This window comes from Hemitrygon akajei, chromosome 9, assembly GCF_048418815.1.
Source record: "Hemitrygon akajei chromosome 9, sHemAka1.3, whole genome shotgun sequence".
In the NCBI taxonomy this organism is placed as follows: Eukaryota; Metazoa; Chordata; class Chondrichthyes; order Myliobatiformes; family Dasyatidae; genus Hemitrygon; species Hemitrygon akajei.
In genome coordinates this window covers 139,693,381-139,719,664 of record NC_133132.1, presented here as the reverse complement: position 1 = coordinate 139,719,664, position 26,284 = coordinate 139,693,381, and the positions used below count along the sequence as shown (strand labels likewise).

The following is a 26,284-nucleotide window of genomic DNA, read 5'->3' as shown; positions in this document are numbered from 1 at the left end:
GCCAATTTCTTTAAAACATGCTAAATCATCAAATAAATAAACCTAATGAAAATTTCAAGGAAAAGCTAAATTGTATACAGACAATTGGTATGGCAGCATCAAAAGGGTATTTTCCTTCAAAATGTGTATCTCCATTCGTTAGTATCGGTACATACAAATCAAAATCTTGAAATCATATTCAGTATGATACCTGACCACAACATGAAACTTGTTTAATAAATTTAAATCAATTCCATACATTTATGTTCTTAACTGGGTAGAAGGCAAAACAGAACAAAGTGGTCTCAGAGATTATTATCAAGCACCACAGGAGTAGCAAGGTCACATCTTTGTTACTATTAATAAAGACAAAGCCTTATAGTTTTTTTTAATATTCTGTGTTTTTGCCTGATTTCTCATTTTTTTTTCTGTGTAGAGGAGAGAGATTTGGGGGTTGATGATCATGCTGCCATTCTTGGTTTTGGAGCTATCTGGTGAAAAACAATTTCAGAGCTGTGTACTTTGATAATAAAATGAACCTTTGACCCTTTTTTCAATTATTATAGATTACAATTATGCAATGTTGCATATACATTGCAGTAACCAGAGCGAAAAGTATGCAAGTTGAGCACCCCTTATCCAAAAACTTCCAAAATCCAAATGTTATTTTGAATGCTGTCATAATGTCACAATTGGAAAATTCAACAAGGAACTGGGAAGGTTCCCACACAAAGAGCAGGCCTCTGTGCATGAGAAAGTTCTGAGAAGTGACCTCACATATGTAATGAACAGAAGCTAATGAAAAATAGAAAAACACTGCATAAAGCAAAAAATGAAGATCTCGATGTATTGAAAGAATGGATTCATCAGCATGGAGTGAACATGTGCCACTTCACAGTATACTATCAGACAAAAGCAAACATCTATCATGACGAACTGAAAATTGAAGGTAATTGTGAATATTCAGCAGTCTGGTTGCAGAAATTTAAGAAAAGGCATGGCATTAACTTTTTAAACATTTGTGATAAAGCATCTGGTGGTCATGAAGCAACAGAGAAATTCATTGAGTTTGCTAAGATTGTTACTGATGAAAATCTAATGTGAAATATCTGCATTTGTATATATGTGTGATGAACAAGTGTTAGATGATGACTGCTTACTGGTAACACACACAGTAGCATGCAGAAGTTTAGGTACCCCCGGTCAAAATTTCTGTTACTGTGAATAGCTTAGCGAGTAAAAGATTACCTGATTTCCAAAAGGCATAAAGTTAAAGATGACACATTTCTTTAATATTTTAAGCAAGATTACATTTTTATTTCCATCTTTTACAGTTTCAAAATAACAAAAAAGGAAAAGGGCCCGAAGCAAAAGTTAAAGCACCCTGCATGGTCAGTACTTATTAACATCCCCTCTGGCAAGTATCACAGCTTGTAAATGCTTTCTGTAGCCAGCTACGTCTTTCAATTCTTGTTTGGGGGATTTTCACCCATTCTTCCTTGCAAGAGGCTTCTAGTTCTGTGAGATTCTTGGGCCGTCTTGCATGCACTGCTTTTTGAGGTCTATCCACAGATTTCGATGATGTTTAGGTCGGAGGACTGTTTAAGTGAGGGCCATGGCAAAACCTTCAGCTTGCGCCTCTTGAGGTAGTCCATTGTGGATTTTAAGATGTGTTTAGGATCATTATCCTGTTGTAGAAGCCATCATCTTTTCATCTTCAGCTTTTTTACAGATGGTGTGATGTTTGCTTCCAGAATTTGCTGGTATTTAACTGAATTCATTCTTCCCTCTACCAGTGAAATGCTCCCCCTGCCACTGGCTGCAACACAAGCCCAAAGCGTGATCGATCCATTCCTGTGCTTAACAGTTGGAGAGGTGTTCTTTTCATGAAATTCTACACCCCTTTTTCTCTAAACATACCTTTACTCATTGCGGCCAAAAAGTTCTATTTTAACTTCATCAGTCCACAGGAATGGTTTCCAAAATGCATCAGGTTTGTTTAGATGTTCCTTTGCAAACTTCTGACGCTGAATTTTGTGGTGAGGACGCAGGAAAGGTTTTCTTCTGATGACTCTTCCATGAAGGTCGTATTTGCGCAAGTGTCGCTACACGGTAGAACAGTGCACCACCACTCTAGAGTCTGCTAAATCTTTCTGAAGGTCTTTTGCAGTCAAACGGGGGTTTTGATTTACCTTTCTAGCAATCTTATGAGCAGTTCTCTTGGAAAGTTTTCTCGGTCTTCCAGACCTCAACTTGACCTCTACCGTTCCAGTTAACTGCCATTTCTTAATTACATTACAAACTGAGGAAACGGCTACCTGAAAATGCTTTGCTATCTTCTTATAGTCTTCTCCTGTTTTGTGGGCATCATGTATTTTAATTTTCAGAGTGCTAGGCAGCTGCTTAGAGGAGCCCATGGTTGCTAATTGTTGGAACAAGGTTTGAGGAGTCAGGATATTTATAAAGCTTTGAAATTTGCATCACCTGGCCTTTCCTAAGGATGACCGCGAACAAGCCATAGCCCTATCAAGCTAATTAAGGTCTTGCGACCTTGGTAAAAGTTAACTGAGCGCTCAAATCTCTTGGCGTGCCCAAACTTTTGCATGCTACTGTAAACACGGCATGCCAAGAATGATGGCAATGCCTAACAGCCACTAACAGCCTGGGTGGCCAAGGTAGTGATAACACCTACCATTCAGAGTCCCAAACAGTCCTTCAAGGTGAGGCGACACTTCACCTGTGAGTCTGTTAGGTCATCTACTGTATCCAAGTGCTCTTAGTGTGGCCTCCTGTTTATTGGTGAGACCCGACATAGATTGAGAGATCGCTTTGCCGAGCAGCTATGCTCTGTCCACCAGAAAAAGAAGGATCTGCCTGTGGCCACCCATTTTAATTCCACTTCCCATTCCGTCAGTCCTTGGCTCCTTTACATGAGGCCACATTCAGGTTGGCAGTTTGGGTAGCCTCCAACCTGATGGAATGAACATCAATTTCTCAAACTCCCAGCAATGCTCCCCCCTTCACCATTCCCCATTCCCTTTTCCATCTCTCACCTTATCTCTTTACCTGCCCCTTTTCTTTCTTCTATGGCCTTCTGTCCTCTCCTGTCAGATTACCCCTTCTCTAGCCCTTTACCTCTTTCACCAATCAACTTCCCAGCTCTTTAATTTCACCCCTCCTGCTCCAGGTCTCACCTATCTCCTTATGATTCTTCCTCTCCTCCCCCACTTTCTAACTCTGATCCTCATCTTTTTTTCTCCAGTCCTGACGAAGGGTCTCCCCCAAAACATTGACTATACTGTAATGTGCTGTACTATACTATGTTCTATACACTTTTCCTGCTGAGTTCATCCAGCATTTTGTGTGTCTTGCTTGGATTTCCAGCATCTGCAGATTTTCTCTTATTGGTGATAACATCTTTCTTATGGCTCAATGTATACATTATTGCTCCATGCATAAAATTAGCTAAAATATTATATAAAACTACCTTTGGGGTATATGTATAAGCTGTATATATAAATTGATTTTGTGCTTAGACTTGGGTCACATCCCTGAGGTGTCTCATTATAAATGCAAAATTCCAAAATTCAAAACATTTCCAACATTCCAATATTTCCAATTTTGGATATGGGGTGCTCAAACTTAATTTCAACTTTTTCAGAATTTATGGCATTATAAAGTTTAGCTTACTCTTGTGGAACAGTGTGTAAGAATGAACTATATCAATCTAAATTGTATAGTTAGAAATAACAAGCTGACCATTCCTGCCTGTGGCCATCAAACTTTACAACTCCTCCTTCGGAGTGGCAGACACCCTGAGCCAATAGGCTGGTCCTGGACTTATTTCTACTTGGCATGATTAACTTGTTATTATTTAATTATTTATGGTTTTATATTGCTATATTTCTACACTACTCTTGGTTGGTGCGGCTGTAACGAAACCCAATTTCCCTCGGGATCAATAAAGTATGTCTGTCTGTCATCCCACACTTAAAATTCAAACAAGGCAAATAATAAAAACTACAAAGACGTGTTAGTTGCATGGGCAATGAGGTCAGGATTGTAAGGGCGAAATCCACAATGACATTATTGTAAGTAATAATGGGACAATTTACATGGAGATTTACACCTTTTACACTTTATCAATAGTTTACTTTAAAATCGGCGCAAGTGAAAACAAAATTACTACATTGCAAAGAGCTGCGAGAAGAGTTTACAGAATAGTCAACATTGAGTATTAACTCTGTCACGGCCGGGAAGACAGAGAAAACCGGACCCTGATATGACAGCGTATCCAATTCCGCTGAAATCATTGGCGAGGGACAGGGCCGAGCCCTGGACACTCTGGGGTGGGCAGTCATGCCCCAAGCGAAATCCATCCCGTAACTTGTTCCCTCCCCCGCCACCGGACACACACCACCCTTCTCCCCTCCAGCCTCATAACTGTGAAGCCAAATACAAAAATTACCCGTAGTAAAGTCTCAACTAAACCAAGCAACAGCATCGTCATCCGTTTCATATTTCCAGCAATGACCTCGCCACAAAAAAAACTCCGACCTGCCAAGCACTTTCAGTATTTTCTCTTTTAATGTCAGACTCTCCAACATTTGATTTTAATTTTGGACCAGCACCTTAGCCGACGCTACCCTCGCCAGCCAAGCCCGAGACTCCCCACAGGCTCCGCTTCACAAATGGTCTCGCCCACTGAGCAAGGTTTTACCAGCGATCTGGTTATCAGCTCCCGGCCCCTCACCTCTGCCTCTCCGACTCGGCCCCGGCCTCTCGTTGCCGTGCTCCTCCCGATCCGATCCCTCGATTCTCCGGATCCCGTACTCGGCTCTCTCGCTTCCCGGACCCGAGCCGCCGTTCTCTCACCCTAACAACCAGCGGAGGTCCCCTCCCAGCCTAACCTCAGAGCCCGCCCATTATTGTGTTTTGCCCTCCCCCGCACAAAAACATTTTAAAGCGGTAGAGGAAATAGAGGGTGAAATATTTGGGATTAAATGCGATTCTAACCTATTAGACCCGCTGTGGGTACTTTTGCTCAGGCGAGCCCGAGATTTCCCTTAGGCCGTCGCGTAGGGCGGAGCCGGGTCAGCAGAAGATGGCGGCGGTGGTACGGGCAGTGGCGTTGCCGCTACGGCTCCGGCTTTTAGCCGGGAGGCGGCTACGCTTTTCAGGTACACACGGTTTAAGATCTTATTTCATTTATGGAAGGAATTCAAGTTTTTATGTCCTTCGCTACAGCGGACTCTATGAGAATAGTTGCCTAAATTTAGCGGTAGGTTGTGTTGATGCAGTGCGTCTATTGCACATAAATGCCACGACATTTTGATAACTTTTATGTTACGGAATTTCTCTCTCTCAATATCTGGTCATCAGGCCAGCTTTTCGACCTTATAAGTCAAAAGAAAAATTCTTCCAACATTACTTGTTACTTTCTCCCGGAGACAAGTTTATAGAGATCTGACACTTCGACTTTTTATTCCCTCTCTGTCTGATTTGTGTTCGATACGTACGTTGTGCTGTGCGATCTACATAGCTCATAATATAAAAGAATATTTGCATGTTATTGGACTTGGCAAAATAAAACTCAAATGTTTGTTTTATTTTTACATAATTGCATTCTAAATGGTTTCGCCCAATTGGTAGTGTTGACTTCCAATAAAAACACTTCAGCTGCCACCCTAATCTTTGAAAGAACAAATAAAATAAAACATTTGAATGGAATGTGAAATTAAATACTTTATTTCCTATAAATTGTGTAGGATGATGTCAATCAGCCCTCTTGTCAGTAAATGAAAAAAGAGAACTATAGTTGTTGGAAATCCTTAGATAAAAGCAAAATACTAGAAACTGCAGCTGGACCACCATCTGTAAAAGATGTTTCAGGTCAAGTATCATCTTTCCACAGGTGCTGCCAGACGTGCTGAGTGTTTCCAGCATTTTCTGTCTTTTTTTTCTTGAGAGACAATTTTGACCAACAGCGCTAGAAATAAATGAATTTAAAGAGTCATTGATAACTCTCTGTTAATTTTTATAAGGTTGTCCCTGTACTATTTGTGCAGCAGGCATTTATTGACATAGTTGCTGAAAGTAAATGTCAATTTGACCCTTGTACTATGGACACTGTGGCAATTTACAGTATTTATGACTTTTTTAACATTTACTTTGTGTTGAATATAAACTTCTGTTTTAATTAAGGATCTTAGTTGAGCACTCATGAAAATCAACTCTTTCATTTATTGGAAATTTAGTGATTTTAGTAGGAGAATTTGGGAATATATAAATTTGTGTAAAAGAAATTTAAAAATCATCACCCAAAAATTTGAGAATAAAACTCACTCTCACAGAATTTATGTGGCAAAATAAAGTAAATAACATTTTTCCCCAACTGTGTTTCTCGTTTCATGTATATATTTGTGATATCGAAAATTGCAATATGGACCATTTTCTAAGATTATGTCCGCCTCCTAGTGCTGGGTCACCTCTATTTTATTAAAGTCTGTTGTGGTTAAGCCTTTTACCTGACACCAACATCACATTTGTATGAGTCATAATTTAATTTGTTATAATTTAAATTATGATTTTTTGCAAATATTAATTTGAGGGTTCCGTTTGGAAGAGTTTGGAGTTAATGTGTGCATGAAGGTCAATGAAAATTTAGTAGGCAGAAGAGCATACTCTGACTAAAAATCTTAGGTATAAAGTTAACAAATATATATATAATAATGATGTTATAAATATCCCAAGATGCCATACAATGTCCATACTAAAAACTGTCAAATTGACATCTACTTTTCAGTAGATGATCAGGTTTTTATGAAGTGCTCCAATCACATTTTATGTTCATGATCTGATTCATTGTTTTATTTACATAAGTTCTGATAAATTTTGATCATAATGCTCCCTGAGGGAGCAAAGTTCTGAAATATGTAAATAGTTTACTTAGTGAAGCCACCTAAAATTTCCCTTGGTCAGCAACTAAAACAGTTTGAATTGATGATGAAGGGTCTCACCCGAAACGTCAACTGTTTACACTTTCCTGGCCTGCTGAGTTGCTTTGAATTGAATTTGCATTTGCAATAGCACTGGAAAAAAAATAGTTTATATCACTTAAATAGTCAGTATATAAATACAATCTTAAATGTCATCAGAAACAAATGGAGTTGGTTTGTGTCCACTCCATAAAATGCAGCATATCAGGTTCAAAGAACAAAAGATCTCAAATGTCACAGTGATCTCCTCCAGTCCTATTATCCTTTCAAAAACCCAGCAATTCTCCATTTCTGGTCTCTTAAGCTTCTCAGATTGTTGGCTGTGACCTGAGCCACCTACAGTTTTAAGTTTTGGAATTACCTCCTCAAACCTTGCAGCCATTCTACTTGTTATAATAGTTAAATTCTACATTTTTGACCAATTCTTATTTTCTTAACTACAATATCTCCTTGTATGAATTTGGTATTGTGGGAAGAATTTTCATTGTATCTTAGGGAAGAGCTCTTCAGCCATGTGATGGTGGGGTAGGAGATGGGTGTAGTTGAAGAGATTATCATGATCAATTCCCTGGGAGAACCCTTTGTATCTATCACAATCAGGTTTTTTCTCCTATCTTGAAGGTGGTCACTTTACCTCTGATACGCTCACTTCTCAGATGTGAGAGAAATGGATGAGATAAGAATTTGTAGAATTATTCACCGCAATGTTTTGGTATGTCAGGATCTTCCTATCCTCCAGATGTGTACCACTTTTCTTTTGCCATCAGTCCCTTTTTATTAAGGTGAAAGAATGGTTCTAACTTAGTATACTGGAGGTCTTTTTCTTTAGTTAATTAAAAATATATTTCATTTTCAATTGAAACCATCAAAGCAGAGCCACTTGCAAACTATAGAATATTAATTATCCAAAACCACTGAGGTGCTTGTCTATTAAACACCGCTCTTTCACTGTTGCCTGACCTGCTGACTTCCTCCATTATTTTGTGTGTTGCTTTTTCACTGTTAGAAACTTTTATAAATTTAAATACGCAGTTAGATTCCCTGTAAGTGGATTAGTTCTTGCAGGTCCAGACTTCAAAGAAATAAGGGTTTTTATTTTGTTTTCCAAACCACCACATTCAAGCAACTTGTGAATGTTTTAATTACGTAGCTCCAAATTTGAGATGTGTCCAGCTTGTATCATGTTTATCATTACATTTTCCTCTTATGATGTTTCAAATTTTAAATAATGTGTCCTATTAAGCTAGGCATCTTAGTGAATTTCAAATCTGGAAAATAATGCAAAGATATATGTGAATGTGGAACTAAACCCTAAGGAAATGAAAAGCAGATTAGTCTGAAAATACTGCTTTCATCTGTTTTTGCAGGCTACAATATTTTGATGTACAGTGCTATATTTGTGCATTGTACCATACATTTGGCTGGCAGGGTGGAGATGCGTCTCTACCAAAGGAAGTGTAAGGCGCTCCTTCCCTCCGCTAGCCTGTAGACCATAATCATCCACATCATACAACACAACGCATAATGATGATGATAACTACATACTTAGTGTCCACAAAAAAAAAGTATTGTCTTCATTTTAAGAGTTCAGCTTGGTGTTAACTCATATTTCAGTTTCCTCTCTGTTTGGGATCTGACAGTTTTCAACAAAATTATTATTTAAATGGAGTTTAACTTTGTGCTTTGTTACTTTTGCTCTGCTCATCTTGAGCATTAAATTGCCATCCTTGCTATTTTTTGTCATAATTACAAAGTGTTGCAATCATACTGAATGGTACAAATATTTGTGGGAGTGTCAGACCAACGGAACAGTTGGTGGCCTAATCTGCAAACAAGCATACGTGTTTGAAGTGGGACAAAGGTTATCCCAGCCCTTTTTTTAAACCATGTATGGGAAGTAAATGAACAATCTGTGCCAAAGTTCAATGATTAAATAGCATGCTACATCTAGCATATTTGCATAATTCAAGGGGCAGACAAGTTCAGTAATTCCAGTTGCCCACGTGTATTATTTGCACTATGGTTCTTTGGTGTGTTTATTTGATGGCAAAAGATTAATATCAAATTAAAAAATATTTAGAGTTGTATTCTAAAATTAAAATGTCATTCATTTCTGCAAAAAAGCTGATCATGATAGTTATGTGAAAAAATTAAATAAACATTTTTTTACATCCTAATGGGCCACAACATATGTCATTAGAAATGACTTTTCATTGAAAACTTACCTCTGTAATTATACCATTTTATATCACTGAATTCAGTTGTTCATCTCCCTTGATACACAGCCTTCAGGAAAAAGGACGAAGAGTGGTTTAGCATTTTATTTTGCTTAGTATTGGGTTGAGATAATGTTCTTGCACAATATATTCTTTCACTTGATGAAATTTGTTTTGCTAACTGAATGTGGTATAATTGTTCAGTAAAATCATTAAATGGGGGAAAAGGTCAATCATTAGAAACTGAGTCATAGTATATCTACTCAGTTCTGAGACATCTCAGATCAAGTCCTCAGTATTCCTAAGTAGGAGAGTCAACAGCCAGAGGTTGTGGTCCACGTAGGTACCAATGACGTAGATACCAATGACGTAGATAGGAAGAGTGACGAGGTTCTGCAAAGTGAGATTGGGGAGTAAGGTGCTAAGTTAAAGGGGAGGACTTCCATGGTTGTGATCTCAAGATTGCTACCCGTGCTGCATGCTAGTGAGGCCAGAAGTAGGAAGATTATACAATTTAACACATGGCTAAGGACTTAGTGTAGGAGGGAGGGCTAAAGATTTTTGGATCATTGGGCTCTCTTCCAGGAAAGGTGGAACCTGTAAAGAAGGGACAGTCTGCACCTGAACTGGAAGGGGACTACTATCCTAGCGGGAAGCTAGCGCTGCATAATGGGGCTTAGAACAGAGGTATAAGAGGATGGGAACGCGAGTGCCAGAAGAGTTATTAGAGAGGCTGTAGAGACAAGTTGTTAAGAAGACCTCATACTAAGTCAGGAATGATGAAGTTGAGCATGGTGCGATTAATGTCCTGAACTGCATGCATTTCAATGCAAGAAGCATCATAGGAAAGGCAGCTGATCTCAGGGTATGGATCAACGCCTGGAATTATGATATTGTAGCCATTTGTGAGACTTGGTTGCAGGAGGGGCAGAACTGGCAGGTCAATAGCCAAGGAAAATGTCAAGGCAATGCTCAGTCAGGACAGACTGGGTGAAACCATGTGTGACCATGTTAATTGGGGCTATATTATAGACCTCTCAACAGTCCAAGGGATTTAGAGGAACAAATTTGCAGAGAGATCATTGACTGTGGCAAAAAACATAAGGTTGTTACAGTAGGTGATTTTTAACTTTCCATATATTGACTGGGACTCCCATACTGTCAAAGATCTAGATGGGATAGAGCTTGTCAAATATGTTCCAGAAAGCTTCTTTAATCAGTATATAGAAGTCTCAATGAGAGATTTGCGGTACTTAATCTACTATAGGGGAATGAGACAGGGCAGGTGACAGAAGGTTGTGTTGGTGAACGTTTTTCATCTAGTGACCACAATACCACTAATCCAAGATAAGTATGCAAAAAGTAGGTCTGGTCCGCAGGTTGAGATTCTAAATTGGAGAAAGGCCAATTTTAATAATATCAGAAAAGATCTGGCAAATATGGATTGGGACAGGCTGTTTTCTGGCAAAAGTGTACTTTGTAAATGGGAGACCTTCAAAAGTGAAATTTTGAGAATACAACCCTTGTATGTGCCTGTCAGAATAAAAGGTAAAGATAACAGGTGCAGGGAACCTTGGTTTTCAAGGAATATTGAGGCCCAGGTTAAGGGGGAAAAAAAGGAGTTGCATAGCATTTATAGGTAGGAAGGAACAAATGGGGTGCTTATGGACTATAAGAAATGCAAGAAAATACTTACAAAAAGAAATCAGGGGTCTAAAAGAAGGTGTGAGGTTACCCTAGCAGACAAGGTGAAGGAGAATCTTATAGATGTGTTAAGAACAAAAGGATTGCAAAATTGATCCTTGGAAGATCAGAATGGTAATCCATGTGTGGAGCCAAAAGAAATGGAGGAGATCTCAAAATAATTTTTTTGCATCTGCATTTACTGAGTAGATGGGCACGGAGTCTATAGAAATGAGGCAAAGCAGCTTCAACTTCATGGACCCTTGAAGTTGACAGATTACAGGGGAGAAGAGGGTGTTTGCTGTACTAAGGCAAATTAGGATAGATAAATTCCCAGGGCCTGACAAGGTGTTCCCTCAGACCCTGTGGGAAGCAAGTACAGAAATTGCAGGGCCCCTAGCAAAGATACTTAAATCATCCTAACCAACAGGTCAGGTACCAGAGGGTTGGGGGATAGCAATGTTGCTCTGCTGTTTAATAAAGGCTCTTCAAAAAAGCAGAAAATTTTAGGCCAGTGAGCCTGACATCAGCAGTGGGAAAGTTATTGGAAGGTATTCTGAGGGTCTGGATAAATAAGTATTTGGATAGACATGGACTGATTAAGAATAGTCAGCATAGCTTTGTGCATGGTAGGTCACGTCTAACCAATTTTATAGTTTTTTTTTGAGGAAGTTACCAGGAAAGTTGATGAAGGCAAGGCAGTGGCTGTTGTCTATGTGGACTTGAGTAAAGTATTTGACAAGATCCCGCATGGGAGGTTGGTCAAGGAGTTTCAGTCACACCGCATCAAGGTGAAATGTGTAATCCAATGTACTGGACATTAGCTTTGTGGAAGAAGCTAGAAAGTGGTAGGAGATGGTAGCCTCTCTGACTGGAGACCTGTGACTACTGGAATGCCGCAGGGATTGGTGCTGGTTCCCTTGTTGTTTGCCAAATATATCAACAATCTGGATGATAATCTGGCTAACTGAATCAGCAAATTTGTGGATAACATCAAGATTGGGGGTTTAGTGGACAGTGAGGAAGGTTATCGTGGCTTGCAGCGGGATCTGAACCAGCTGGAAAAATGGGGTGAAAAATGGCAGATGGAATTTAATACAGACAAGTGCGAGGTTTTGCACTTTGGTGGATCCAACTGGGGTAAATGGTAGGACACTGAGGAGTGTGGTAGAACAAAGGGATCTGAGAATAGAGGTCTGTAATTCACTGAAAATGATTGCACAGGTAGATTTTAAAAAAAAGCTTTTGGCATATTGGCCTTCATAGATCAAAGTATTGAGTACAGAAGATAGGATGTTATGTTGAAGTTGTAGAAGTCGTTCATGAGGCCTAATTTGGAGTATTGTGTGCAGTTTTGGTCACCTACCTACAGGAAAGATATAAATAAAGTTGAAAGAGTACAGAGAAAATTTATAAGGATTTTGCCGGGTCTGGAGGACCTGAGTTATTTGGGAAGACTGATAGGTTAGGACTGTATTCCTAAGAAAGTAGATTAGGAGGAGGTTTGATATGTATACAAAATTATGAGGGGTATTGATAGGGTAAATGCGAGCTGGCTTTTTATCCACTGAGGTTGGGTGTGACAACAGCCAGAGATCATGGGTTAAGGGTGAAAGATGAAAAGTTTAACGGGAATATGAAAGGAAACTTCTTCACGCAGAGGGTCGTGAGAGTGTGGAAGGAGCTGCCAGCACAAGTGGTGCATGCAAGCTCGATTTCAATGTTTAAAAGAAGTTTGGATACGTACTTGGATGGTAGGGGTACGGAGGGCCTTGTTCCCAGTGCAGGTCGATGGAAGTAGACAGTGTAAATGGTTCAGCATGGACAGGTTGGACCGAAGGGCCTGTTTCTGTGCTGTATTTTTCTATGACTCCGTATTCTTTTGGAAGTCACGTTAGAATTCCAAGCCATGTTTCTTGTCAATAACTTTTTAATTGGTGTCTTTTGTAAATCAGCATTGTTGGAATGCTATATCAATTAAAGGAATAAAGGAATTTGTGAGTTTTGTTCCAGATCTAAAGTCTTCATTTTCAAATCTTCTTTTTCCCAGTCATCCAAACGTTGTGCTGGCACATTAATGACAACAGTGAATTTACCATTGATGAGAAGTGATGAGAAGTGTTTTTGCTGAGAACTGGTATATGAAATGGATTGTTCTGCATTTTTAGGGTTGTGTGCTGAACCTTTGTTTTCAGAGGGCTGTATGATGCAGGTTGACAGGGATCTCAGATCTGCGGTGTACTTGGCAATAGTTGTTCCAGAGATCTGAATAACCTACAAACAGCAGCTCTAGGCATTGCAAAAAGATGGCACCATCACTGTCTCTGCAAAGTCCTTCAAATTCACTGCAAACATCTCTAGCATTGTGGCCCTGGTTCCATTGAACTGGACAGGCAACGTTGTTAGCACACTCAACACCAGATTCGAGAAACTGACAATATATTTGTAAGCTCTATTGCCAGAAGAGATTTTCAGGCAGGAGGGGGGAAAAATAAAAGATAAAACATTAAAAGATGCATTAGATGATGAGGTTTCTGCTCAAAACATTGACTTTTTGTTCTCCTCTGTAGATGCTGCCTAACCTGCGGAGTTCCTCCAGCACTTTGTTTGTGTGTGTGTGTGTTGCAAAATATGCAACATCTATGCACAGTTTGAACAGAAAAGAATGTATGAAATCGTCCACCCCAACAGTGTCCAGTGCACTTTGCACTTGAACCCATAATCACTAGCAGACGTAAGGTCAGTCTTTTGCAAAGTGCATCCTTGAAAGCATCTGGCCAAGTCCTTAGATCCTGTGCAAATCAGCCAGCAGGGGTATTTACAGACATTTTTCACTTCTTCCTGCTTCAATCTGTAGTTCTTACCTGTTTTAACACCACTATAAAACATGATAACATGCTTTAATAACTACCGTCCAGTGTCTCTTGACATCTACCAAAATGAAGTGATTTGAGAGGCTGGTCAGGGTGTGCCTTAACTCCAGACTTCCAGACAAAGTCTGACAAACTGAACCCACTGCCGAAAGAGGATCTCAGTGGATGCCATTCGCTAGATCTACACTCATCTCTGGAGCATCTGGACTGAAAGGACACCTCCGTCACACTCTAGGTTAGAACTACAACTGCAACTTCAACACTAAATCCAAGCAAATTCATCACCTAGAGCTGGACTGGGTAGTCAATATCTTCCTCTGCAATTGTATCATTGACTTCTGGACCAACAGACCAATGTCAGTAAGGATAGGCAGCAGTGGCTACTTAAAAACTGGTGCTCCACAAGGTGTGTCCTCAGCTCTGTACTCTATTCCCTGTACACTCATAACTACATGGTCAGATTCTGTTCCAAACTCTATTTATAAGTTTGCAGATAATACCATCCATAAGTTGGTAAAAATGGCAAAACAATGGAGGGTGGAAGTTAATTTTGAAAAATGTGAGCTGACTAAAAAGTTTTTTGTAATTTTTTTTATTGAAGTTCATCATCAAACAAACATTTCCATAAGATATATTTCAGTCATTGTACATATATATCATATAATCATATATATCACAAATCTCCACAAAGTATTTATCTGAGGTATACACTTATAGAAAAGAGTGGAAAGAAAAAAACAAGCACAAGGAAAAAACTATGTACAAGTAGGGAGTGATTTTTTTTTTACAACAGATTCATTGATTTGTGAGAATAAAATTAGGCCTATGAGGCATTATGTAGTTAAACCATTTTTCCCAGTATGTATCAAATTGTTCCAGCTTATGATTAACAGATGCTGTTATCTTCTCCATTTTGTAAATGTCCATTGTAATTTCCATCCATGTATTTAAAGTTGGGCTCTCCTGTGATAACCATTTCCTAGTAAGAGTCTTTTTACCAGCCAGCAACAGTATATTCATTAAATATTTATCTCTTTTCAACCATTCTTGAGGTATATATCCGAAATATATGGTCTCACTCTCTAAGGGTATTTCTTGTTTAAAGATGTCTTGTAGGGCATTGTGTATTCCCTTCCAATAGTTTTTGATAACAGGGCAGTCCCAAAAAATATGATAATGATTTGCATTTTGATTTCCACAATTTCTCCAGCAAACAGGGAGTTTACTATCATAAGGGATTTCTGAGAGGGTGTAATAAAATATCTTATCAAGCCGCATTCCATTTTATCCTTGCCTTCCTTTGGTATAGCTGAGATTATCACTTCCTTCCAAGTGGGTGGCACTTGTGCCTTTTTTAGAGCCCAGTTCAGTGTGGGGAGTAAAACAGGAATTAACTCATTTTTAAATTCTTTGTACCACTGCCATATACCCATCTGATCCTGGTGACTTGCTTAATTTAAGCCTACTAATTGCAGCTTTTAATTCAACTTCAGTTATGTCAGCAGTCATCCTTCTATTTTGTTCTTTGCTTAAAGTGGGTAACTCTAGAGAATTCAAGAAGGTGTCATTTTGGGTTATGCTTCCCCCTGGAACTTAGGAATATAGAGTTTTGTAAAACACTTCAAAAGCTTCTTGAATTTCACTTAGCTTATTTTTTTTTATCATTTTCGTTCTTGGGTCCCTAATTCTATGAATTGTATTTTCTGCTATTTTTTGTTTCAGTTTCCACGCCAGTATTTTCATAGATTTCGATCCACTTTCATAATGTCTCTGTTTCAGAAACATTAAGTTTTTCCTGATTTCTTGCATAGCCAAACTATTTATTTCATTCCTAATTCTTTTAATTTCCCCTAATGTATCCTGTGCCAAATTCAATTTGTGTTTTTTTTCTAGTTCCTTCAGCCTATTTTGTAATTCCTCTAATGTTTTATTCCTTACTTTTTTCTTATATGAAGATATCGCTATAATTTTCCCTCTTAAGACCGCCTTCAGAGTATCCCATAAAATGGGAGGTGAAACCTCTCCATTATCATTAAATTCTAAGTAGAGACCAATTTATTTTTTAATTTATTCCTTAAAGAATGGATCATTGAGTAGACTTGAATTTAGTTTCCAAATAGTATTCTTTGGTTGTAGGTCAAAATCAACAGATAAATCTATAGGTGCATGGTCACTTACATCTATTGCCCCAATTCCACAGGTGTTTATTTTGTCCTTGTCTTTTCCAAATGTTATGAAATAGTCTATTCTTGTATATACAGAATGGGGAGCAGAGTAATGAGTGTAATCCCTTCTGTCAGGGAAAAGGTCCCTCCATATATCAATTAAACCAACATCCTCAAAAAGCGTATTAATTTTCTTATGTAAAGATTTTGTTTCATAGGTTTTTCTATTGGAAGAGTCTAAGTTTGTTTGCAATTGTAAATTTAAGTCTCCCCCACATATCAGGAGACCTTCTGTTTCCATTACCATAATATCAGTAATTTTCTGAAAGAAACTAATATCACTTCCCGGGGGTGAATATATATTCAATAGAGTAACTGAATTTCTGTCTATATTCCCCCTTACCAGAATATATCTGCCCTCTTTATCTCCCATTTTGAATACTTTTTCAAAATTTAGCTTACTTGAGATAAGAATAGCAACTCCTCTCCTATGTCCTGATTTATATGAGGAGAAAAACAGATTAGTGAAGCCCATCCTCTTTAGTTTTTTATGCTCATTATCATTTAAATGAGTTTCCTGTAAATATACTACATGGGCGTTCTTTTTTTTCATTTTGGATAAAATTCTCTTGCGTTTGTTTGGATTTAATAGCCCATTGACATTAAAAGAAATGAATTTTATCTTGTCCTTAGCCATCTGTATTTATCTGTCAATGTATTATTGAAATTAGAATAAAACTTAATCAATCTACTCCCTGAACAAATAAGAACCAAGAAACGCAAATAATAACAAAAATGGTAGCAAACGTGTGATTCCAAGGCTGAGGTCTCTAGTAGATGACCCTGTGTTGAGCTAGAGGAAATATCTAGCTGTGGGGGATAACCCCTCCTATTTGTGAGTTGAGGGCCCCCATTGCAGTATTCATAAAAGTCAGTGAACAAATCCATTACACAAAAGATTTCCCTGTGTACTACTCCTATATATATACATGCACACACACACACACAAATATATATATACATACATATATACACACACACATTACATACATACACATATATGCACACATATATTCTCATTTTGGTGGGGGGAAAAGGAGTAAGTGAGCGAATAAAGAACGACTACTAAGTAATATAAAATCCACATTATAATAAGTATTTCTCGAGATAGGTATACCACCGTGTACTTTTGCTTCCGTTTAGCTTCTCAACATTTTTAAAGTTAGCCAAACCTTCTGAAGGGGGTGAAAATTGTCTTTGGGGAAACTCCCGGTCTCTTCCTGATATATTTCTCTTGGCCTCCTCCCACCTCCTGCCTTCTCGATTCTCGCACTATTTCCCAAGCAGAGCGGGATAATTCCTCAGCCAGGCTTTCCCTCGTTTTGGTCATGCTGACGGGCAACCCTCTGGCCTTCATGTCTGTAGTTGCCTCTTCCAGTGTCTGGTACAACCACGTCCCGTTGTCATAAAACACTCGAAGTTTAGCAGGGTACGGAGTTTGAAATCTAATTTTTTTTGCTTTAGTACTCGCTTTACTTCAGAGTATTCTTTGCATTTCTGCAGGACCGCGGGGTGAGGGGGGGGGGGGATCTTGGTCAAAATATGTTAATTACCATCGAAAAACACTCCCTTCTTACCCCAGGCCCTTTGAAGAATCTCCGCCTTGGTGCTATACCGAAGGAATTTAATTATTATTGAGCGTGGCTTTCTATCCCGGGTAAGTTTCAGGACGAGCACACGATGGGCTCTTTCGACTTCCAGCTCCATAGCCAAGGGAAGATCCAGCGTGTCCCGCAGTAACTTTCCGACAAACTCCGTCATAGACAAGTATCTGGGGGTACAGTTAGACGAGAAGCTAGACTGGACTGCCAACTCAGATGCCTTGTGCAGGAAGGCACAGAGTCGACTGTACTTCCTAAGAAGGTTGGCGTCATTCAATGTCTGTAGTGAGATGCTGAAGATGTTCTATAGGTCAGTTGTGGACTTAAGAACTTTTTAAAAGCTATTATTAATGCTTTTTGAGATAGTGATTTAGATGTATATCATTTTTTTTTACTGAGTTAAGTATTGTATGTAATTAGTTTTGCTACAACAAGTGTATGGGACATTGGAAAAAAGTTGAATTTCCCCATGGGGATGAATAAAGTATCTATCTATCTATCTATCTATCTATCTAGACGAGCCCTCCGCTCCTTCGGGAACGTTGTAGATTCTGATATTTTTCCACCGTGATCTTTCCTCCAGGTCAAGCAGTTTACCTTCTTGGTGATGTATTATTTTTATTGTCTTGCTCAGTATCTGTTCCACGTTTTGAACGCGATCTTCCACCTCAATTCGAGTCTCTGCCACTGCTATTTTTTGATTGACGCTGGCAAGCTCTGACTTAATATCACGAAACTGCTGTTTTATATCTTTCTGGAACTCCGTTATTTCATTCAGTATTTCGATCACATTCGCCGCTTTGCCTGAACAAGGCCCAGCGTCCGCCTCGCCAGCACGCAGTTGGGTAGGAGAGCCGCTCGCTGCACTCCTCTCGGCCGCAGACTCCACAGTGTCGCTTTTTTTATTTCCATTCCTTTTCCCCATTCTTGCCCCTCTTTTCAGTTCAAATATTTTTCAAAAAATATTATATTTGATGGGTTAACGGGGCTTAATACGCATTTTTCTGGAGGAGCTGGTGACTTAAGCTGCCATTCTCGACGATGATGTCACCGGAAAACCTCAGCTGACTAAAAAGTTAAGATTTGTATAGTGATTGGTAGGACACTAAGTAGGACTGAAGAGCAGAGAGACTTTGGTACATTTCCAAGGATCCTAGAAGGTGCAGCATAGGTAGATTAGGCAGTTAAGATGCCTTATGGAATGGTTGCATTCATTACCTAGAGCATAGAATGTTAAAAGAGGAAGATTATGGTACAGGGTGTAAATAATTTAATTTCAACCATTTAAGTGGTGAGTCCATACAATTAAAGCCAATGGCATTGGTACTCCAGGAATGCACTTTGAGGAAATTTCTGCTTTTCTTATATTGAATTTTAGTTATTCATGTGATTTATTGATGTAGAGAGTCAGCACAACTTAGTTTGGAATATGTTAGTTCAAAAGATTCTAAATTCCTCTGAGTTGACTTGTGTTAATTATTAAATTGAACTATTTTCATTTTTCTATTTTAGATAACTTCCATCGCTGTTTCACAGTTTCATCAATTATGATGGGTAAGTGCTTTTAATAATAGCATCAAAAATAAGTCGGTCATAAACCACTTCATATCAAAAACATTCACTGGGCACTGTGATGCTTTTGGTTCAAATATCAAATGCTATAAACAGATATTCCAGTTTACATACTACATTCAAACCCTCTGGCCTGTTTCTCAATATAAAATAACAATGGGGGAACAAAAAATCACTATGCTAAAATCTGCAAAAGTTGGATATTTTTGATCTGTTTTAATAATTTTGAATTAAATACTGAAAATTGTGATTTTCAGAATTTTCCTTCAACATTAGTGAGTTGGAAAAGAAAGCATTGATGGAATACAATTACTATTTGGAGATGGACTTTTAGAATTTATTTTTTACTTAATCTTTGTGTTAAACATCTCATAAAATCAAATTAGCATTTCTACAGATGGTATGTATTTTGGGTTGCATTGCGAGAAGCTAAAAATTGAAAGCTTTACTTATGACATTGTATTGTGGATATTTGTTAGTAACTGATAACTTTTACACAAACAAGAATTGAAGCTATTAGGCAAAGATTTATAAAAGGCCGACAAATAATCAGTTCATATTTAGTTTCATTTCAAGTTAACTAAACCCATGCCCGAAGACAACTTTAGCTTTCATGGACAAAAATATCATTATTTTTTAGAAAAAGCAATCTTTGCCTATAAAATCTTTTTTATGAATATTACAGATAATATGAAATAAATGGAAAATGGATGATGAGTTAAACTCTTGTTTCTATATTTTAATGGACCACAAACTATATTATGTAATCACCATTGTAATAGTTTTACAACCTTAGTACGTTATGTATTTGTTTATTTTTGTGACTTTTTTTTCAAGGTGTAGTTTTGATGCTTAACAAGCAGTTTATTATGATAGTAATTGGAAATAATATTTGATTTCCTTGTATACCAGGATGAATTTCTATTAACTCAGTTAAAAGATTTACTTTGGAATGTTGATGCAGAGTTCAATTGCATTGCCTAGAATTAAAGTATTTGGAAACTTTTTTTAAAGCTATGATAAAAGAACAGAAAAATGTTGGAAATTTTTGGAGTTGAGGCAGCAGCTTTATTCACTGACAACACATACAATTGAGAGATGGCATTACAAGCAAGAGGCAGTTTTGAAAACTTAGGAGAACTCCAGGAATTGTTTTTTAAAAAAGAAAAATGAAGTTCCTATTGCCTTTCTTATAGAGAGGACCCATGTCAACTATGAAGTCAAAAGTGATGTTGCAGTTGTACGGTTTAACACACCAAATTCCAAGGTAAGAATTAAATTGAGCATTTAATAATGATTGACTGCTAAGTGAGTTAAATTACCAGTTCATCAACTCTCTTGAATTTATTCAGATCCAGTGCTCTCAGAAAGTGATATGTAAAAGTTTTTAATGTTCTAGAATATTTTCGAAAGCATTAACAAAGGCCTATCATATGCAAAGGGTCCAGCACTAAAATCTCTCAGCTCAGTATAAAATTGTACAACGTGGAAATAATTAAGATTATTATAAGAATTGGTGTTTATTGCAGTATCTGATTCTATGCCTTTGAATGTCAAGTGCATATTGGAAATTAAGTCTTGAGATATCCAGTGAAATAATGAGACCCTTCATTGGGACTTGGCCCGAAATGTGGACTGTTTATTTTCTGTACATGCAGCCTGATGTGCTGAATTCTTCCAGCATTTTGTATGTGTTACTCTGGATTTCCAGATCTGCAGAATCTCTTGCGTTTATATGTGACTTGAGTGATTTGAAATTTGTTTCCTTTTCATTCTGTTTAGGTTAACACTCTATCCCAAAAGCTACAGTCAGAATTTACTGATGTGATGAATGAAGTCTGGGCAAATGATTCAGTCAGAAGCATTGTACTTATCTCATCAAAACCGGGTAGTTTTATCGCTGGCGCTGACATCAAGTATGTTGCATTTTTAAAATTTATTTCCAAACATTACACAAGGAATTATTTGCAGGACTAGAAGAGCAGTGGTGTGAGACCAGTTGTTCCAAAGATCTGACAGTCAAGAAGTCTGTAGGCCCTCCTTGTGTGATGTAAAATTCTCATGTTATTTTTTGCAATATGATATACAGTTTTCCCCTTTTTTTGGTTTATTTCCTGTCCATATTGCTTCTTTTCCTCTTTTTTTTAAAACTTAGCTTTTTTAAAGCTGTTACTCATAGCATTTGTTTTCCTACCAGTTTTAATTTTGAAGATTGTGGGAAAGTTGCTTTCTTGACAGATTATCTTTATTGCTTTCTTAAAGGGAAAAGAAAACTTTGCGAAATGTACAGTTTAAGAATTTACTCTGTATGGTCTGAATTAAGTAGTCAAGAAACTATAATTTCTAATACGATCAACATTTTAAAAATATATAAATGTTTTTTTGGGTTATGTTGAAGCCTTTGATTCTATTGCAGTCTCCAAAAGTAGATTTTTAAAAGCAGATTCTATTGAAGTCTCCAAAAGATTATTTATTGGTCCAATATAAATTAGGCTCTTAGCAAGAAGTTGGCATTGACTGCAATTTTGTTAAATCCTATGCATGTGAAAAATGTTGCTCTGTAAGTGGGTTATATTTGTATTAAATGTAGTCGCACAAAACTTGTTCTCTTTGCAGTATGATAGAGGAGTGTAAAACTGCTGAAGAGGTGGTTCGTTTATCTCAAGAAGGACAGAAAATGTTTGAGAAGATCGAAGGGTCCACTAAACCAATTGTTGCTGCTATCAATGGTTCCTGTCTGGGTGGCGGTCTTGAGGTATGGACTTTGTTCCTTCTTTGTTATGTGCAATCTAACTAGTTGCAGAGAAACAAGGAGAAAGGGCTTGAAGCTAATGGCCACCACTGTCTCCCAACATCAGTCAAACCCTTTTCTCCTCCCCCATCTATCAGAACCTGTCTGTCATGTTGCAGCCTTCCTCAGTCCACCAATCATTGCAGACTCCCCTTCTCTTCTTCACACTGATTGCCTCTCCACTCTCAGTCTTAATGCAATGTTTCAACCCGAAACATCACTGATTCCTTTCCTCTCACAGATGCTACCTGAGTTAGTCCAGTAGATGCTTTGTAGCTCCAGAGTAAATCTACATATGCTTATTTATGCATTATGATGTTGTTCCATATAAATCTGTCTTGAATGAATTGCATCTCCCATCTAAGAGGCATTTACCTCAATGTTCTGAATTCCTTCAAAAAATTTTGCATTGGTTCAGTGTTTCTTCATATTTTGCTATTATTATTTTCTTGCTTTTGAAAAGTGGACTTTCCTAATTGTTTTAATCAAAACTTATATACACTTCCCTTTCCCCACAATATACTTAAAGTAAGATATAATTATTGAAGCATTTAAGTACTGAATTGATGTTGTTTTGATCACACTCAATGATTATAGTCTTATTATAGGAAAATGTGATTCTTGCTGGAGAGAGTGAAGAGTAAATTTTCACTAAGATGTTTAAGGACTATGCATCATAGAGTTATGGAGTTATACAGCAAGGAACCAGGCCCTTCAGCCCAATTGGTCAATGCTGACCAAGATGCTCAATGTAACCAAGTCCCATTTGTCTGCATTTGGCCCATAACCTTCTTGGGGAGAGATTGATAGGCAGTTTTCCAGAAGTGAATGATCTGAGGGGTGACCCTCAGAAGAAAGAAGTATGTAGGATTATGAGAGGCATAGATAGGGGAGGTAGTCAAAATCTTTTCCCCATAGTACCAAAAACAAGGTAGTTTAAGGTGAGAGGAAGAAGTTTTAAAAGGGATCTAAAGTTTAAGTATTTTTCAGAGAGTAATTGATCTCTCAAAGTTGCTGCCAGAGCTAGTGGTAGAATCAGATATGATTACTACATATAGAAGGCATTTAGACAAGCACAGATGGGCAAAACATTGAAAGATACAGTAGTCCTAATGTGGGCAGAATGGTTTAGATGGAATAAAAGGCTGGCATGAACATGTGTTGAAGAGCTTGTTTCAGGAATGTATACAGCTAGTTTTAGAGCTAGCAATATACTTTGTCAGGAGTTTTGTTATTCTTTATCTTGACTGAATTGTTATTTTTTTCATTCATGATTATCTTTGTCTTTTGATAAGCCAACTCAGTAACTTGTGTTTTGCACTTCCCCTTATAAATTTTGGTATAAGTCAAGATCTTGTTCTATACATCACTATTTCATTTTCAGTTTTGGAACTAAAGAAATCCATGATTAACTGAAATCATCACCAAAATATTTAAAAGTATAATTTTTATGCAGTGATGGTTTTGATTTAATTTCATGTGATTTTTCCAATCTGAAATGGAATTTCTTCTTCTTCTTAAGCTCACTGCCCTGCTGGGGCACAGGCCATTGACAGCAGCTCATAAGAGTCTTCTGTTCTGATCCAGTAGAAGGTTGATCAGCCCTGTGGGTTCTGCTTTCACCACAGAATTTCATATGTCTCCTAGACGAAGATCGTTCCTCGCCCAGGAATGCAGCTGTCATTGTGGAGTTAGAAATGGAATATGATGAACATCATTTGAGTTGATGTGATTTGTATGATATATGTATAAATCTGTGATATATTGCTGAAGAAATTGTGATTGCTTTTGGTTTTGTGCTTAAATGGTGACGTAGCACTCTCTACGCAAATAGCTTATTGCATCTTAATCAAAAAAAAGTCAATTTTTTTAAAATACACCTATCACTGGAACTAAATTATTTTTTTTATTAGTTTTTTTATGCATTTTCTACATCGCTATAGATAGAAAAAAAACCCCAAATCAAAATGAAGAACATTAATACAGCGCAAAAATAAACATACAATAATAATATAATACAAAAAAAGATAATTGAGAAAGCACCCAAATTGAAGACATGTAAAATTAGTATCCTCCCCAAGCCCCGCAACAAAAAAAAACTCCAGACCAACCACAACACAATATAGAGAATATAAATCAGGACATTCAAACCCCCAAAACTGTAAATACACTTAAAAACAGAAGATATTAACGCCTACTACCAATAAAAAGGAGCTGAAAGCAAGGGACCGAAAAAAAAACCTTAGTTAAGAGGAAGGTTATGAAAGTACTCAATAAAAGGTCCCCAGACCTTATGGAACTTTATATCCGAATTAAGAACTGAATAATGAATTTTTTCAAGGTCTAAGCAGGGCATAATATCATTAAGCCATTGAGCATGCGTGGGTGGGGCAACATCTCTCCATCTAAGGAGGATTAAACGTCTAGCCAGGAGAGAAGCAAAAGATAATATTCGACACTTAGTCGAACTCAAACGTAAATCTGTCTCACCCAAAAAACCAAACAAAGCAATTAAAGGGTTAGGTTCTAGGTGGTGATTCAGAATATAAGATAACATTATGAAGACATCTTTCCAAAATTTCTCCAAGCTAGGACAGAACCAGTACATATGAATAAGAGAGGCCTCGCCCCTTTTGCATTTATCACAAAGAGGACTAATATTAGGGTAAAATCGAGATAGTTTAGATTTAGACATATGGGCTCTGTGAACAATCTTAAACTGTAAAAGGCAATGGTGAGCACAAAGAGAGGTTGAATTAACCGATTTGAGAATCGAGTCCCAAGTCTCATCAGATAAGGAGATATTTAAATCATGCTCCCAAGCCATTCTAATTTTATCCGCAGGGGCACGCCGTAAGAATGCTAATTTATCACGAATAAATGATATTAAACCTTTACCCAGTGGATTAATAGAAAGAAAGAAATCCATAACATTTTTCTCAGGCATTTCAGGGAAGTTAGGAATTAAAGGATTAATAAAGTGTCTAATTTGGAGATATCTAAAAAAATGAGCATTAGGCAGATTGAACTCAGCAGAGAGCTGTTGAAGAGATGCGAAGCGATTATCAATAAAAAGATCTTCAAAATGTCTAATGCCCTTCCTATACCAATCATGGAATGTTGAATCATACATAGTAGGTAAAAAAAGGTGATTATGTAAGATAGGGCTAGAAAAGGAAAAACCATAGAAACCATAAAATTTCCTAAACTGAGCCCATTTACGCAAAGTGTGTCTAACAAGAGGATTAACAATTAATCTGGACAAACTACCAGGGAGTACAGAGCCAAGAAGTGCAGAAATGGATAAATCTTTAGTGGAACTCAACTCCATTGCCACCCAATTAGGGCACTCGGGTTGGCCATGGAAAAAAGACCAGAAGGTAGCACAACGTATATTGGCTGCCCAATAATATAAACGAAAGTTAGGTAAAGTCATGCCACCCTCTTTTTTAGATTTTTGGAGATAAACTTTATTAATTCTAGAATGCTTATTCTTCCACAGATATGACAAAATAATAGAGTCTAAGGAATCAAAAAAAGATTTAGGAATAAAAATTGGAATTGATTGAAATAAATATAGAAATTTAGGGAGAACATACATTTTAACAACATTAATACAACCTACCAAAGACATAGATAGAGGTGACCATTGTAACAGACTCTGTTTTGTAGTATATAAAAGATTGGCAAAATTTTCACGAAAAAGATCTTTAAACTTCCTTGTGACTGTAATCCCAAGATAAGTAAATTGATTATGAACTACTTTAAAAGGAAGATCACGAAATGTTAATTCTTGTGCTTCTTTATTAATTCGGAAAAGTTCACTCTTACGTAACTTAAGTTTATAGCCAGAAAACTGGCTAAACTGATCAAGAAGTGAAAACATTGGAGGTAAGGATGTAGATGGATTTGAAAGAAAAAGTAATAAGTCATCAGCATAAAGAGAAACTTTATGCTCAACTCCCCCCCCCCCCCCCCCCCAAATCCCGGTCAATTCAGGACAGTTTCGAAATGCTATCGCCAAAGGTTCTATAGCCAAATCAAAGAGAAAGGGACTTAAAGGGCATCCCTGACGGGTGCCACGTTTGAGGTTAAATAACTGGGATTTCTGAAAATTAGTCAAAACAGAGGCAGTAGGACACAGATACAGCAATTTGATCCAAGAGATAAAACTTTGACCGAAGTCAAATTTTTCTAAAACTGCAAAAAGGTAGTTCCACTCTATACGATCAAATGCTTTCACCGCATCGAGGGAAATAACACATTCAGGAATCCCAGTTGAAGGTGAATATAAAATGTTAAATAAACGCCGAATATTAAAAAAAGGAAGATGGTTTATAATAAAA

General features: G+C 37.6%; 2 protein-coding genes across 3 annotated transcripts in view; one reads left to right on the top strand and one right to left on the bottom strand.

Moving 5' to 3' along the window:
- Nucleotides 1–5,133, bottom strand: part of hadhb (hydroxyacyl-CoA dehydrogenase trifunctional multienzyme complex subunit beta) — a 31,076-nt gene extending 25,943 nt beyond the window's left edge. The window contains exon 1 of one of the 2 annotated variants that reach the window (XM_073057126.1): nucleotides 4,996–5,133. The gene's annotated coding sequence lies outside the window, so the exon portion shown is untranslated. Of the gene's footprint in view, nucleotides 1–4,732; nucleotides 4,876–4,995 lie in introns of those variants that run through there. The other variant, XM_073057125.1, reaches the window with a different exon arrangement.
- LOC140733581 (trifunctional enzyme subunit alpha, mitochondrial-like) overlaps nucleotides 4,962–26,284 on the top strand; it is a 67,074-nt gene continuing 45,751 nt past the window's right edge. Inside the window, exons 1-5 of the mRNA XM_073057121.1 lie at nucleotides 4,962–5,159; nucleotides 19,088–19,129; nucleotides 20,344–20,414; nucleotides 20,930–21,063; nucleotides 21,764–21,902. Of these exons, the coding sequence (XP_072913222.1) occupies nucleotides 5,084–5,159; nucleotides 19,088–19,129; nucleotides 20,344–20,414; nucleotides 20,930–21,063; nucleotides 21,764–21,902 (462 nt within the window). The 5' untranslated portion in view covers nucleotides 4,962–5,083. The remainder of the gene's footprint in view (nucleotides 5,160–19,087; nucleotides 19,130–20,343; nucleotides 20,415–20,929; nucleotides 21,064–21,763; nucleotides 21,903–26,284) is intronic.